At 44.6% G+C, this 15,000-nt stretch overlaps 1 protein-coding gene across 1 annotated transcript in view; it reads right to left on the bottom strand.

The window, feature by feature from the left end:
• LOC135567293 (protein disulfide-isomerase A2-like) overlaps positions 1–11,751 on the bottom strand; it is a gene marked incomplete at its 5' end in the record, with an annotated part of 11,840 nt that extends 89 nt beyond the window's left edge. The window contains 9 exon segments of the mRNA XM_065014712.1: positions 1–53; positions 188–301; positions 604–785; positions 3,305–3,425; positions 5,280–5,398; positions 5,401–5,470; positions 11,082–11,207; positions 11,358–11,474; positions 11,614–11,751. The exon segment at positions 1–53 is cut by the window's left edge and continues 89 nt beyond it. Coding sequence (XP_064870784.1) covers positions 1–53; positions 188–301; positions 604–785; positions 3,305–3,425; positions 5,280–5,398; positions 5,401–5,470; positions 11,082–11,207; positions 11,358–11,474; positions 11,614–11,751 — 1,040 coding nt within the window.
• Positions 11,752–15,000: the final 3,249 nt, after the last annotated feature.

The following is a 15,000-nucleotide window of genomic DNA, read 5'->3' as shown; positions in this document are numbered from 1 at the left end:
AGCTCGTCTTTAGACGTCTCATTGGCTGGCGGTGGCGATGACTCATCAGTGACCTGTCAGAAGGAGAGAGGGGATTGGTCAAGAGAGCTGGAGTGGGAGGTGTTTGTATTAACAGTGACAGGGGATTGGTCAGAAGAGCTTAGAGTGGGAGGGGTTTGCATAATTAGTCAGGTAAGTTCAACTTCACCTCCTCTTCATCTTCATTATCCTCATCCTCCTCTTCCACCTTCGGAAGCTGTCCTCCATTGTCCAGGAACATAGCAAACGTCTCCAAGTCTCTGGTCCCACTGTACTCTACCTCCTACACACACACACACACACACACACACACACACACACACACACACACACACACACACACACACACACACACACACACACACAGTGTAGTTTGTGATAGAGGTGTGACAGTGTAGTCTTTCTATCCTTCCGATAGATTGTGTGTGACTCCCTCCAGGGTCAGAGGTTAAGGGTTAAAGGTTACCTTGCTGTCTTCTCCAGCAGGGTAGTATCATAGCGTAGGGAAGCCAGACATAGACACTCCCTCTACCTCGTTCGTTTAGGGTCAGAGGGTTAAGGTTAAGGTCAGAGGTTAAAGGTTACCTTGCTGTCTTCTCCAGCAGGGTAGTATCGTAGTGTAGGGAAGCCAGACACAGACACTCCCTCCACCTCATTGGTCGTGGCGTCCATCTTAGCAATGATGATGTCATCCCGGTCAGCGTACTTCTCTGCCAGCTTCTCCCAGACAGGAGCCAGCTCCTTACAGTGACCGCACCATGGGGCATCTACACACAGGCACACTATCTTTAGCTAACGTTCGCTAGCTAGCTCAACTTACACTTAGCTAGCTACTAGCGACAGGGAACTGGCTAAATAGAGGAAACACCACTAGCGACAGGTAACTGGCTAAATAGAGGAAACACCACTAGCGACATGGAACTGGCTAACTAGAAGAAACACCACTAGCGACAGGGAACTGGCTAACTAGAGGAAACACCACTAGCGACAGGTAACTGGCTAAATAGAGGAAACACCACTAGCGAGAGGTAACTTGCTAAATAGAGGAAACACCACTAGCGACAGGGAACTGGCTAAATAGAGGAAACACCACTAGTGACAGGGAACTGGTAACTGGCTAAATAGAGGAAACACCACTAGCGACAGGGAACTGGCTAACTAGAGGAAACACCACTAGCGACAGGGAACTGGCTAAATAGAGGAAACACCAAGATGGTGTGTTAATAAGTCTTCACCACGACGACCAGCCAAACATCTTCACCTCGGATTCTACAGGTGTCTGGAACTCTGTCGGAGGGATGCGACACCATTCTTCCACAATAAAGACGACCAGCCAAACAGCTTCACCTCGGATTCTACAGGTGTCTGGAACTCTGTCGGAGGGATGCGACACCATTCTTCCACAATAAAGACGACCAGCCAAACAGCTTCACCTCGGATTCTACAGGTGTCTGGAACTCTGTCGGAGGGATGCGACACCATTCTTCCACAATAAAGACGACCAGCCAAACAGCTTCACCTCGGATTCTACAGGTGTCTGGAACTCTGTCGGAGGGATACGACACCATTCTTCCACAATAAAGAGTTTTTTTGTTGACGTTGGAAAACACTGACTCCGCCCTTCCAGAACCGTAAGTGTTCCATTGGGTTGAGCTCTGGTGACTGAGACGGCCATGGCATATGGTTTACATCATTCAGCGACCACTCATACCCTGTGGATGGGGGCAATGTCATCCTATGGGAGCAGAGCCATGGTGGCCAAAATAATGGCCTGCCCAGCATTCTTATACGTGACCCTAAGCATGATGGGATGTTAAATGCTTAATTAACTCAGGAACCACACCTGCACACCTGCTTTCAATATACTTTGTATCCCTCATTTACTCAAGTGTTTCCTTTATTTTAGCAGTAATCTGTAGTACAGAGAGGATTTATTATGACACGCCTTGGAAGTTGAACTGCTGATGATTGATACAGGAAGCCACGCCTTGGAAGTTGACCTGCTGATGATTGATACAGGAAGCCACGCCTTGGAAGTTGAACTGCTGATGATTGATACAGGAAGCCACGCCTTGGAAGTTGACCTGCTGATGATTGATACAGGAAGCCACGCCTTGGAAGTTGACCTGCTGATGATTGATACAGGAAGCCACGCCTTGGAAGTTGACCTGCTGATGATTGATACAGGAAGCCACGCCTTGAAGTTGACCTGCTGATGATTGATACAGGAAGCCACGCCTGGAAGTTGACCTGCTGATGATTGATACAGGAAGCCACGCCTTGGAAGTTGACCTGCTGATGATTGATACAGGAAGCCACGCCTTGGAAGTTGACCTGCTGATGATTGATACAGGAAGCCACGCCTTGGAAGTTGACCTGCTGATGATTGATACAGGAAGCCACGCCTTGAAGTTGACCTGCTGATGATTGATACAGGAAGCCACGCCTTGAAGTTGACCTGCTGATGATTGATACAGGAAGCCACGCCTTGGAAGTTGACCTGCTGATGATTGATACAGGAAGCCACGCCTTGGAAGTTGACCTGCTGATGATTGATACAGGAAGCCACGCCTTGGAAGTTGACCTGCTGATGATTGATACAGGAAGCCACGCCTTGGAAGTTGACCTGCTGATGATTGATACAGGAAGCCACGCCTTGGAAGTTGACCTGCTGATGATTGATACAGGAAGCCACGCCTGGAAGTTGACCTGCTGATGATTGATACAGGAAGCCACGCCTTGGAAGTTGACCTGCTGATGATTGATACAGGAAGCCACGCCTTGGAAGTTGACCTGCTGATGATTGATACAGGAAGCCACGCCTTGGAAGTTGACCTGCTGATGATTGATACAGGAAGCCACGCCTTGGAAGTTGACCTGCTGATGATTGATACAGGAAGCCACGCCTTGGAAGTTGACCTGCTGATGATTGATACAGGAAGCCACGCCTTGGAAGTTGACCTGCTGATGATTGATACAGGAAGCCACGCCTTGGAAGTTGACCTGCTGATGATTGATACAGGAAGCCACGCCTTGGAAGTTGACCTGCTGATGATTGATACAGGAAGCCACGCCTTGGAAGTTGACCTGCTGATGATTGATACAGGAAGCCACGCCTTGGAAGTTGACCTGCTGATGACTGATTCAGGAATGGTTGACTTACAGAACTCCTGACCTCTAACCCATAACCTCTAACCCCCACCTCTCATCTCTAACCCCTGACCACTAACCTCTAACCCCTTGGGAGTTGAACTGCTGATGATTGATACAGGAATAGTTGACTTACAGAACTCTACGAAGACATTCTTGTTGTTGTCGAGGGCGACAGCCTCAAAGTTCTTCCCGACCAGAACTTTAACGGGTCCTTTATCCCAGTCCTCTGGTACCTCCTCGCTCAGCAGGTGAGACTGTAACCACAACACACAGTTATACTCTAACCTCTAACCCCTGACCTCTAACCCATAACCTCTAACCCCTGACCTCTAACCCATAACCTCTCATCTCTAACCCTTGACCACTAATCTCTGATCTCTAACCCCTGACCACTAACCTCTAACCCCTGACCTCTAACCCATAACCTCTAACCCCTGACCTCTAACCCATAACCTCTAACCCCTGACCTCTAACCCATAACCTCTAACCCCTGACCTCTAACCCATGACCTCTAACCCCTGACCTCTAACCCATAACCTCTAACCCCTGACCTCTAACCCATAACCTCTAACCCCTGACCTCTAACCCATAACCTCTAACCCCTGACCTCTAACCCATAACCCCTGACCCTTATCCCAGTCCTCAGGTACATCCTCACTGAGAAAGTGGGCCTGGAACCATAACAGACAATTAGACCCTAATCCTGACCTCTAAACCTTACACCCTGTGTGGCTGTAGGGGTACGTGTGAACTGGTTGGCTGGCTATAGTGGTGGGAGTATTGTGATTGGCTAGCTCTAGCAGTAGGAGTGATGTGACTGGCTAGCTCTAGCAGTAGGAGTGATGTGATTGGCTAGCTCTAGTAGTAGGGGTGATGTGACTGGCTAGCTCTAGTAGTAGGAGTGATGTGACTGGCTAGCTCTAGTAGTAGGAGTGATGTGATTGGCTAGCTCTAGCAGTAGGAGTGATGTGACTGGCTAGCTCTAGTAGTAGGAGTGATGTGACTGGCTAGCTCTAGCAGTAGGAGTGATGTGATTGGCTAGCTCTAGTAGTAGGGGTGATGTGATACGTTGGCAGTAGGGTCAGGAATGATGTGACTGGCTAGCTCTAGTAGTAGGAGTGATGTGATTGACTAGCTCTAGTAGTAGGAGTGATGTGATTGGCTAAGTCTAGTAGTAGGAATGATGTGATTGGCTAGCTCTAGTAGTAGGGGTGATGTGATTGGCTAAGTCTAGTAGTAGGAATGATGTGATTGGCTAGCTCTAGTAGTAGGGGTGATGTGATTGGCTAGCTCTAGTAGTAGGAGTGATGTGATTGACTAGCTTTAGTAGTAGGAGTGATGTGATTGGCTAAGTCTAGTAGTAGGAATGATGTGATTGGCTAGCTCTAGTAGTAGGGGTGATGTGATTGGCTAGCTCTAGTAGTAGGAGTGATGTGATTGGCTAGCTCTAGTAGTAGGGGTGATGTGATTGGCTAGCTCTAGTAGTAGGAGTGATGTGATTGGCTAGCTCTAGTAGTAGGGGTGATGTGATACGTTGGCAGTATGGTCAGGAGTGATGTGATTGGCTAAGTCTAGCAGTATGTGTTATGTGATTAGCTAGCGCTAGTAGTAGGAGTGATATGATTGGCTAGCTCTAGTAGTAGGAGTGATGTGATTGGCTAAGTCTAGTAGTAGGAATGATGTGATTGGCTAGCTCTAGTAGTAGGGGTGATGTGATTGGCTAGCTCTAGTAGTAGGAGTGATGTGATTGGCTAGCTCTAGTAGTAGGAGTGATGTGATTGGCTAGCTCTAGTAGTAGGGGTGATGTGATACGTTGGCAGTATGGTCAGGAGTGATATGATTGGCTAGCTCTAGTAGTAGGAGTGATGTGATTGGCTAAGTCTAGCAGTATGTGTTATGTGATTAGCTAGCGCTAGTAGTAGGAGTGATATGATTGGCTAGCTCTAGTAGTAGGAGTGATGTGATTGGCTAAGTCTAGCAGTATGTGTTATGTGATTAGCTAGCGCTAGTAGTAGGAGTGATGTGATTGGCTAAGTCTAGCAGTTTGTGTTATGTGATTAGCTAGCGCTAGTAGTAGGAGTGATATGATTGGTTGGGTGGTTGTTTACCTTCACGGTTCCGTCCAGAACTCCCTGACAGAAGGTTTGGAGTGTGGTGGCCGTTATCTGTCCAATCAGAGCGAACTTCTTGGTGGTGTCGGTGTTGATGATGCGCATACAGCGGGCGGGCCCTCGGAAAGACCGAAGTACTTCAGGACGTGACTGACTGGTCCCGTTACATCTATAATTATGAACAATACCTACACGCACGCACACGCACACACACACACACACACACACACACACACACACACACACACACACACACACACACACACACACACACACACACACACACACACACACGTCATTGCCCATACCAAGGCAAACCTTGAAAAACCATGACAATTTGCTGCTGAACGATGTACTGAATATAGTAGTATACTGTATATAGTAGTGTGTAGTAGTGTAGTAGTATACTGTATATAGTAGTAGTAGTATACTGTATATAGTAGTGTGTAGTAGTGTAGTAGTATACTGTATATAGTAGTAGTAGTATACTGTATATAGTAGTGTGTAGTAGTGTAGTAGTATACTGTATATAGTAGTAGTAGTATACTTTATATAGTGGTGTGTAGTAGTAGTAGTGTACTGTATATAGCAGTGTGTAGTAGTAGTATACTGTATATAGTAGTAGTAGTAGTAGTATACTGTATACAGTAGTGTGTAGTAGAATACTGTAGTAGTATACTGTATGTAGTAGTAGTATACTGTATATAGTAGTGTGTAGTAGAATACTGTAGTAGTATACTGTATATAGTAGTAGTAGTATACTTTATATAGTGGTGTAGTAGTAGTAGTGTACTGTATATAGTAGTAGTAGTATACTGTATATAGTAGTAGTAGTATACTGTATATAGTAGTAGTAGTGTACTGTATATAGTAGTAGTAGTGTACTGTATATAGTAGTAGTAGTGTACTGTATATAGTAGTAGTAGTGTACTGTATATAGTAGTAGTAGTATACTGTATATAGTAGTAGTAGTGTACTGTATATAGTAGTAGTAGTGTACTGTATATAGCAGTGTGTAGTAGTTGTATACTTTATATAGTAGTGTGTAGTAGTAGTATATTGTATATAGTAGTAGTAGTAGTAGTATACTGTATATAGTAGTGTGTAGTAGAATACTGTAGTAGTATACTGTATATAGTAGTAGTAGTAGTATACTGTATATAGTAGTGTGTAGTAGAATACTGTAGTAGTATACTGTGTATAGTAGTGTGTAGTAGAATACTGTAGTAGTATACTGTATATTTTTTTAAATTATTTTTATTTCACCTTTATTTAACCAGGTAGACTAGTTGAGAACAAGTTCTCATTTGCAACTGCGACCTGGCCAAGATAAAGCGTAGCAATTCGACACATACAACAACACAGAGTTACACATGGAATAAACAAAACATACAGTCAATAATACAGTAGAACAAAATAAAACAAAAAGTCTATATACAGTGAGTGCAAATGAGGTAGGTTAAGGAAATAAATAGGCCATGGTGGCGAAGTAATTACAATATAGCAATTAAAACACTGGAATGGTAGATCGGCAGAAGATGAATGTGCAGGTAGAGATACTGGGGTGCAAAGGAGCAGAATAAATAAATACCAGTATGGGGATGAGGTAGGTAGATAGATGGGCTGTTTACAGATGGGCTATGTACAGGTGCAGTGATCTGTAAGCTGCTCTGACAGCTGGTGCTTAAAGCTAGTGAGGGAGATGTGAGTCTCCAGCTTCAGTGATTTTTGCAATTCGTTCCAGTTATGGGCAGCAGAGAACTGGAAGGAAACACGACCAAAGGAGGAATTGGCTTTGGGGGTGACCAGTGACATATACCTGCTGGAGCGCGTGCTACGAGTGGGTGCTGCTATGGTAACCAGTGAGCTGAGATAAGGCGGGGCTTTACCTAGCAGAGACTTGTAGATAACCTGTAGCCAGTGGGTTTGGCGACGAGTATGAAGCGAGGGCCAACCAACGAGAGCGTACAGGTCGCAATGGTGGGTAGTGTATGGGGCTTTGGTGACAAAACGGATGGCACTGTGATAGACTGCATCCAGTTTGTTGAGTAGAGTGTTGAGGTATTTTATAGATGACATCACCGAAGTCGAGGATCGGTAGGATGGTCAGTTTTACGAGGGTATGTTTGGCAGCATGAGTGAAGGAGGCTCTGTTGCGATATAGGAAGCCGATTCTAGATGTAATTTTGGATTGAGATGCTTAATGTGAGTCTGAAGGAGAGTTTACAGTCTAACCAGACACCCAGGTATTTGTAGTTGTCCACATAATTCTAAGTCAAACCGTCCAGAGTAGTGATGCTGTACAGGCGAGCAGGTGCGGGCAGCGATCGATTGAAAAGCATGCATTTAGTTTGACTTGCGTTTAAGAGCAGTTGGAGGCCACGGAAGGAGAGGTGTATGGCATTGAAGCTCGTCTGGAGGTTAGTTAACACAGTGTCCAAAGAAGGGCCACAAGTATACAGAATGGTGTCGTCTGCGTAGAGGTGTATCAGAGACTCACCAGCAGCAAGAGAGACATCATTGATGTATACAGAGAAAAGAGTCGGCCCGAGAATTAAACCCTGTGGCACACCCATAGAGACTGCCAGTGGTCCGGACAACAGGCCCTCCGATTTGACGGTTATGATGTCGTTTAGAACCTTGAGCGTGGCTGAGGTGCACCCATGACCAGCTCTGAAACCAGATTGCATAGGTATGTTGGGATTCGAAATGGTCAGTAATCTGTTTGTTAAACTTGGCTTTCGAAGACCTTAGAAATACAGAGTAGGATAGATATACTGTAGGTCTGTAGCAATTTGGGTCTAGAGTGTCACCCCCTTTGAAGAGGGGGATGACCGCGGCAGCTTTCCAATCTTTGGGAATCTCAGACGATACGAAAGAGAGGTTGAACACGCTAGTAATAGGGGTTGCAACAACTTTGTCAGATAATTTTAGAAAGAGAGGGTCCAGATTGGCAGTTAAGTTCCTAGGCCGTCATTGAAAATAAGAATTTGTTCTTAACTGACTTGCCTAGTTAAATAAATGTAAAATAAAATAATTCACTGCCCCGTTGGAGATGTTAGGCCGACAGGAGGCAGTTTAATCCACTGCCCCGTTGGAGATGTTAGGCCGACAGGAGGCAGTTTAATTCACTGCCCCATTGGAGATGTTAGGGCCGACAGGAGGCAGTTTAATTCACTGCCCCGTTGGAGATGTTAGGCCGACAGGAGGCAGTTTAATTCACTGCCCCGTTGGAGATGTTAGGCCGACAGGAGGCAGTTTAATTCACTGCCCCGTTGGAGATGTTAGGCCGACAGGAGGCAGTTTAATTCACTGCCCCGTTGGAGATGTTAGGCCGACAGGAGGCAGTTTAATTCACTGCCCCGTTGGAGATGTTAGGCCGACAGGAGGCAGTTTAATTCACTGCCCCGTTGGAGATGTTAGGTGACAGGAGGCAGTTTAATTAACTGCCCTGTTGGAGATGTTAGGCCGACAGGAGGCAGTTTAATTCACTGCCCGTTGGAGATGTTAGGCCGACAGGAGGCAGTTTAATTCACTGCCCGTTGGAGATGTTAGGCCGACAGGAGGCAGTTTAATTCACTGCCCCGTTGGAGATGTTAGGCCGACAGGAGGCAGTTTAATCCACTGCCCCGTTGGAGATGTTAGGCCGACAGGAGGCAGTTTAATTCACTGCCCCGTTGGAGATGTTAGGCCGACAGGAGGCAGTTTAATCCACTGCCCCGTTGGAGATGTTAGGCCGACAGGAGGCAGTTTAATTCACTGCCCCATTGGAGATGTTAGGCCGACAGGAGGCAGTTTAATTCACTGCCCCGTTGGAGATGTTAGACCGACAGGAGGCAGTTTAATTCACTGCCCCGTTGGAGATGTTAGGCCGACAGGAGGCAGTTTAATCCACTGCCCCGTTGGAGATGTTAGGCCGACAGGAGGCAGTTTAATTCACTGCCTCAAGCGAGATGTTAGGCCGACAGGAGGCAGTTTAATTCACTGCCCCGTTGGAGATGTTAGGCCGACAGGAGGCAGTTTAATTCACTGCCCCGTTGGAGATGTTAGGCCGACAGGAGGCAGTTTAATTCACTGCCCCGTTGGAGATGTTAGACCGACAGGAGGCAGTTTAATCCACTGCCCCGTTGGAGATGTTAGACCGACAGGAGGCAGTTTAATTCACTGCCCCGTTGGAGATGTTAGGCCGACAGGAGGCAGTTTAATTCACTGCCCAGTTGGAGATGTTAGGCCGACAGGAGGCAGTTTAATTCACTGCCCCGTTGGAGATGTTAGGCCGACAGGAGGCAGTTTAATTCACTGCCCCGTTGGAGATGTTAGGCCGACAGGAGGCAGTTTAATTCACTGCCCCGTTGGAGATGTTAGGCCGACAGGAGGCAGTTTAATCCACTGCCCCGTTGGAGATGTTAGGCCGACAGGAGGCAGTTTAATTCACTGCCCCGTTGGAGATGTTAGGCCGACAGGAGGCAGTTTAATCCACTGCCCCGTTGGAGATGTTAGGCCGACAGGAGGCAGTTTAATCCACTGCCCCGTTGGAGATGTTAGGCCGACAGGAGGCAGTTTAATTCACTGCCCCGTTGGAGATGTTAGGAGTTCATATCAAACCTGAGCAGCTGACTGATCACTGCAGCTGTACATAGTCCATCTGGAAATAGCCAATCTACCTACCTCATCCCCATACTGTTTTTTATTTGCTTTTCTTCCGCTTTGCACACCAGTATCTCTACTTGCACATCATCATCTGCTCATCTATCACTCTAGTGTTAATCTACTAAATTGTAATTACTTAACTACTATGGCCTATTTATTATTTTATTGCCTTACCACCTCACGCCATTTGCTTTCTTTTTTTTCTATTGTGTTATTGACTGTATGTTTTGTTTATTCCATGTGTAACTCTGTGTTGTTGTTTGTGTCGCCCTGCTTTGCTTTATCTTGGCCAGGTCGCAGTTGTAAATGAGAACTTGTTCTCAACTGGCCTACCTGGTTAAATAAAGGGTTACTGTTATATATATATATATATATATATATATATATAATATATAAATACCTGGTTAAATAAAGGTGAAATGATAAAAAAAAAAAAATTACTGGAGATCGAATTTGAATATTGAAACAATGTTGCATCTCTGCTGTGGAGAACTACATGACAGTCTAAAAGACTGGTGGAGATCAAGTTTATAAATTGCCTGGCCGGGCTGAAGAGACAGTGGATTGAATATTGAAACAATGTTGCATCTCTGCTGTGGAGAACTACATGACAGTCTAAAAGACTGGTGGAGATCAAGTTTATAAATTGCCTGGCCGGGCTGAAGAGACAGTGGATTGAATATTGAAACAATGTTGCATCTCTGCTGTGGAGAACTACATGACAGTCTAAAAGACTAGTGGAGATCAAAGTTTATAAATTGCCTGGCCGGGCTGAAGAGACAGTGGATTGAATATTGAAACAATGTTGCATCTCTGCTGTGGAGAACTAAATGACAGTCTAAAAGACTAGTGGAGATCAAAGTTTATAAATTGCCTGGCCGGGCTGAAGAGACAGTGGATTGAATATTGAAACAATGTTGCATCTCTGCTGTGGAGAACTACATGACAGTCTAAAAGACTAGTGGAGATCAAGTTTATAAATTGCCTGGCCGGGCTGAAGAGACAGTGGATTGAATATTGAAACAATGTTGCATCTCTGCTGTGGAGAATTTAGACGCCGGCTGGAATGCGGTTTTAACCCATCAGGATTAGACCCATCCATTATATAAATGTATAGCAGTATTTCTATAGTTGTGTATAGTATAATACCTTGCCCTTGAAGTCCCTGGCCACGGTGCTGTATTCAGTCAGAAGGCTCTTCTGCTCCTGGACTGTAGAGTTGATGAACAGGAGGGTGTGGGTGTGAACCTTTGAACCAAAGATCTTATCCGCATTCTGCAGGATAGACAGACACAACACACTCAATAGGCTGTGTGTATGTGTATGTGTGTATGTGTATGTGTATGTGTATGTGTGTATGTGTATGTGTATGTGTGTATGTGTATGTGTATGTGTGTATGTGTTTGTGTGTGTGTGTGTGTGTACCTGCTCGTTGAACTCTATGACCAGCTCCAGACTGTTGGTCCTGATGAAGACAATCAGCTCCTCTTTACCCACCTTCTCCTCCTCAGACACAGACAGGTCTACCCTGCCCTCGTCAAACTAACACACACACACACACACACACACACACACACACACACACACACACACACACACACACACACACACACACACATTAGAAGTCAGGGGTTAGAGGTCAGGGGTTAGAGGTCAGGGGTTAGAGGTCAGAGCTCCTCACCTTCTTGAACAGCACCACTCTGTTGTTCTTTACTTCATATTTCTGGAAGACCTCTGGACTGGTTGTCACCCCGAACACCATGTCAACCATCTCCATGGCAACACTATAGAACACCTTGGCCTCCTCACTCTCCAGACTCTGGTGGACAGATCAGATAGATTATATATAGAGCAGACAGACAGACAGATTATATATAGAGCAGACAGACAGACAGACAGACAGATTATATATAGAGCAGACAGACAGACAGACAGACAGACAGACAGACAGACAGACAGACAGACAGACAGACAGACAGACAGACAGACAGACAGATTATATATAGAGCAGACAGACAGACAGACAGACAGACAGACAGACAGACAGACAGACAGACAGACAGACAGACAGACAGACAGACAGACATCTGTACTAGACACATGGGCTCTGATATGAAACAGGAACAATACGTTCAATTTAGTTTGAAATTAGATTAGAGGATGAATCGAACCGGTTTGTTTCGATGCGATACGACTCGATGCACTAACATTTGGTTAGATTAGAGGATGAATCGATAGGGTTTGTTTCGATGCGATACGACTCGATGCACTAACATTTGGTTAGATTAGAGGATGAATCGAACCGGTTTGTTTCGATGCGATACGACTCGATGCACTAACATTTGGTTAGATTAGAGGATGAATCGATAGGGTTTGTTTTGGATCGATACGACTTCGATGCACTAACATTTGGTTAGATTAGAGGATGAATCGATAGGGTTTGTTTCGATGCGATACGACTCGATGCACTAACATTTGGTTAGATTAGAGGATGAATCGATAGGGTTTGTTTCGATGCGATACGACTCGATGCACTAACATTTGGTTAGATTAGAGGATGAATCGATAGGGTTTGTTTCGATGCGTCGACTCGATGCACTAACATTTGGTTAGATTAGAGGATGAATCGATAGGGTTTGTTTCGATGCGATACGACTCGATGCACTAACATTTGGTTAGATTAGAGGATGAATCGAACCGGTTTGTTTTGATGCGATACGACTGATGCACTAACATTTGGTTAGATTAGAGGATGAATCGATAGGGTTTGTTTCGATGCGATACGACTCGATGCACTAACATTTGCTTAGATTAGAGGATGAATCGATAGGGTTTGTTTCGATGCGATACGACTCGATGCACTAACATTTGGTTAGATTAGAGGATGAATCGAACCGGTTTGTTTCGGCGATACGACTTCGATGCACTAACATTTGGTTAGATTAGAGGATGAATCGAACTGGTTTGTTTCGATGCGATACGACTCGATGCACTAACATTTGGTTAGATTAGAGGATGAATCAGATAGGGTTTGTTTCGATGCGATACGACTCGATGCACTAACATTTGGTTAGATTAGAGGATGCACTAACATTTGCGATTAGGGTGAATTGTTTCGATGCGATACACGACTCGATGCACTAACATTTGGTTAGATTAGAGGATGAATCGAACCGTTTGTTTTTAACGGGATGCGATACGACTCGATGCACTAACATTTGGTTAGATTAGAGGATGAATCGAAGGTTTGTTTCGATGCGATACGACTCGATGCACTAACATTTGGTTAGATTAGAGGATGAATCGATAGGGCACTAACATTTGCTAGTTTGAATCGATAGGTTTTTTTGCGATACGACTCGATGCACTAACATTTGGTTAGATTAGAGGGATGAATCGAACTCCGGTTTGTTTTACGATGCGATACGACTCGATGCACTAACATTTGTTAGATTAGATGAATCGATAGGGTTTGTTTCGAAGATGACCATGCACTAACATTTGGTTAGATTATTAGAGGTGAATCGATAGGGTTTGTTTCGATGCGATACGACTCGATGCACTAACATTTGGTTAGATTAGAGGATGAATCGATAGGGTTTGTTTCGATGCGATACGACTGATGCACTAACATTTGGTTAGATTAGAGGATGAATCGAACCGGTTTGTTTCACTAACAACATTTGGTTAGATTAGAGGATGAATCGATAGGGTTTGTTTCGATGCGATGCACTAACATTTGGTTAGATTAGAGGATGAATCGAACCGGTTTGTTTCGATGCACTAACATTTGGTTAGGATTAGAGGATGAATCGAACTGGTTTGTTTCGATGCGATACGACTCGATGCACTAACATTTGGTTAGATTAGAGGATGAATCGAACCGGTTTCGAGATGACTCGATGCACTAACATTTGGTTAGATTAGAGCATGAATCGATAGGGTTTGTTTTGCGATACGACTCGATGCACTAACATTTGAGAGGATGAATCGATAGGGTTTGTTTCGATGCTGATACATCGATGCACTAACATTTGGTTAGAGTAGAGATGAATCGAACCGGTTTGTTTCGATGGCGATACGACTGATGCACTAACATTGCCAGATTAGAGGATGGATCGACATGGTTTGTTTCGATATACGACATTAACATTTGGTTAGATTAGAGGATGAATCGAACCGGTTTGTTTCGGTTTGTTAACATTTGGTTAGATGCCGAACCGCTTGTTTCATGCGATACTCGATGCACTAACATTTGGTTAGATTAGAGGATGAATCGATAGGGTTTGTTCGAAGGGTTTGTTTCATGCTATGATGCACTAACATTTGGTTAGATTAGAGGATGAATCGACACGTCGATGACATGCACTAACATTTGGTTAGATTAGAGGATGAATCGAACCGGTTTGTTTCGATGCGATACGACTCGATGCACTAACATTTGGTTAGATTTAGAGGATGAATCGATAGGGTTTGTTTCGATGCGATATTTAATTCGATGCACTAACATTTGTTAGATTAGAGGATGAATCGAGCAGGGTTTGTTTCGATGCGATATTTGCACTTGATGCACTAACATTTGGTTAGATTAGAGGATGAATCGATAGGGTTTGTTTCGATGCGATACGACTCATGCACTAACATTTGGTTAGATTAGAGGATGAATCGGAACCGGTTTGTTTCGATGCGATATACTTGATGCACTAACATTTGGTTAGATTAGAGGATGAATCGACACGTTTGTTTCGATGCGACATAAATGCATAACATTTGGTTAGATTAGAGGATGAATCGATAGGGTTTGTTTCGATGCGACATTTACTCCGATGCACTAACATTTGGTTAGAGTAGAGGATGAATCGAACCGGTTTGTTTCAAGGAGCATACGACTCGATGCACTAACATTTGGTTAGATTAGAGGATGGATCGATACGGTTTGTTTCGATGCGATACGACTCGATGCACTAACATTTGGTTAGATTAGAGGATGAATCGATAGGGTTTGTTTGATACATACTTAACCTCGATGCACTAACATTTGGTTAGATTAGAGGATGAATCGAACCGG

The sequence above is a fragment of the Oncorhynchus nerka genome, unplaced genomic scaffold (genome assembly GCF_034236695.1).
Source record: "Oncorhynchus nerka isolate Pitt River unplaced genomic scaffold, Oner_Uvic_2.0 unplaced_scaffold_2205, whole genome shotgun sequence".
In the NCBI taxonomy this organism is placed as follows: domain Eukaryota; kingdom Metazoa; phylum Chordata; class Actinopteri; order Salmoniformes; family Salmonidae; genus Oncorhynchus; species Oncorhynchus nerka.
Note: the sequence above shows the minus strand (reverse complement) of the source record. Positions and strands in the feature narration are given on the sequence as shown.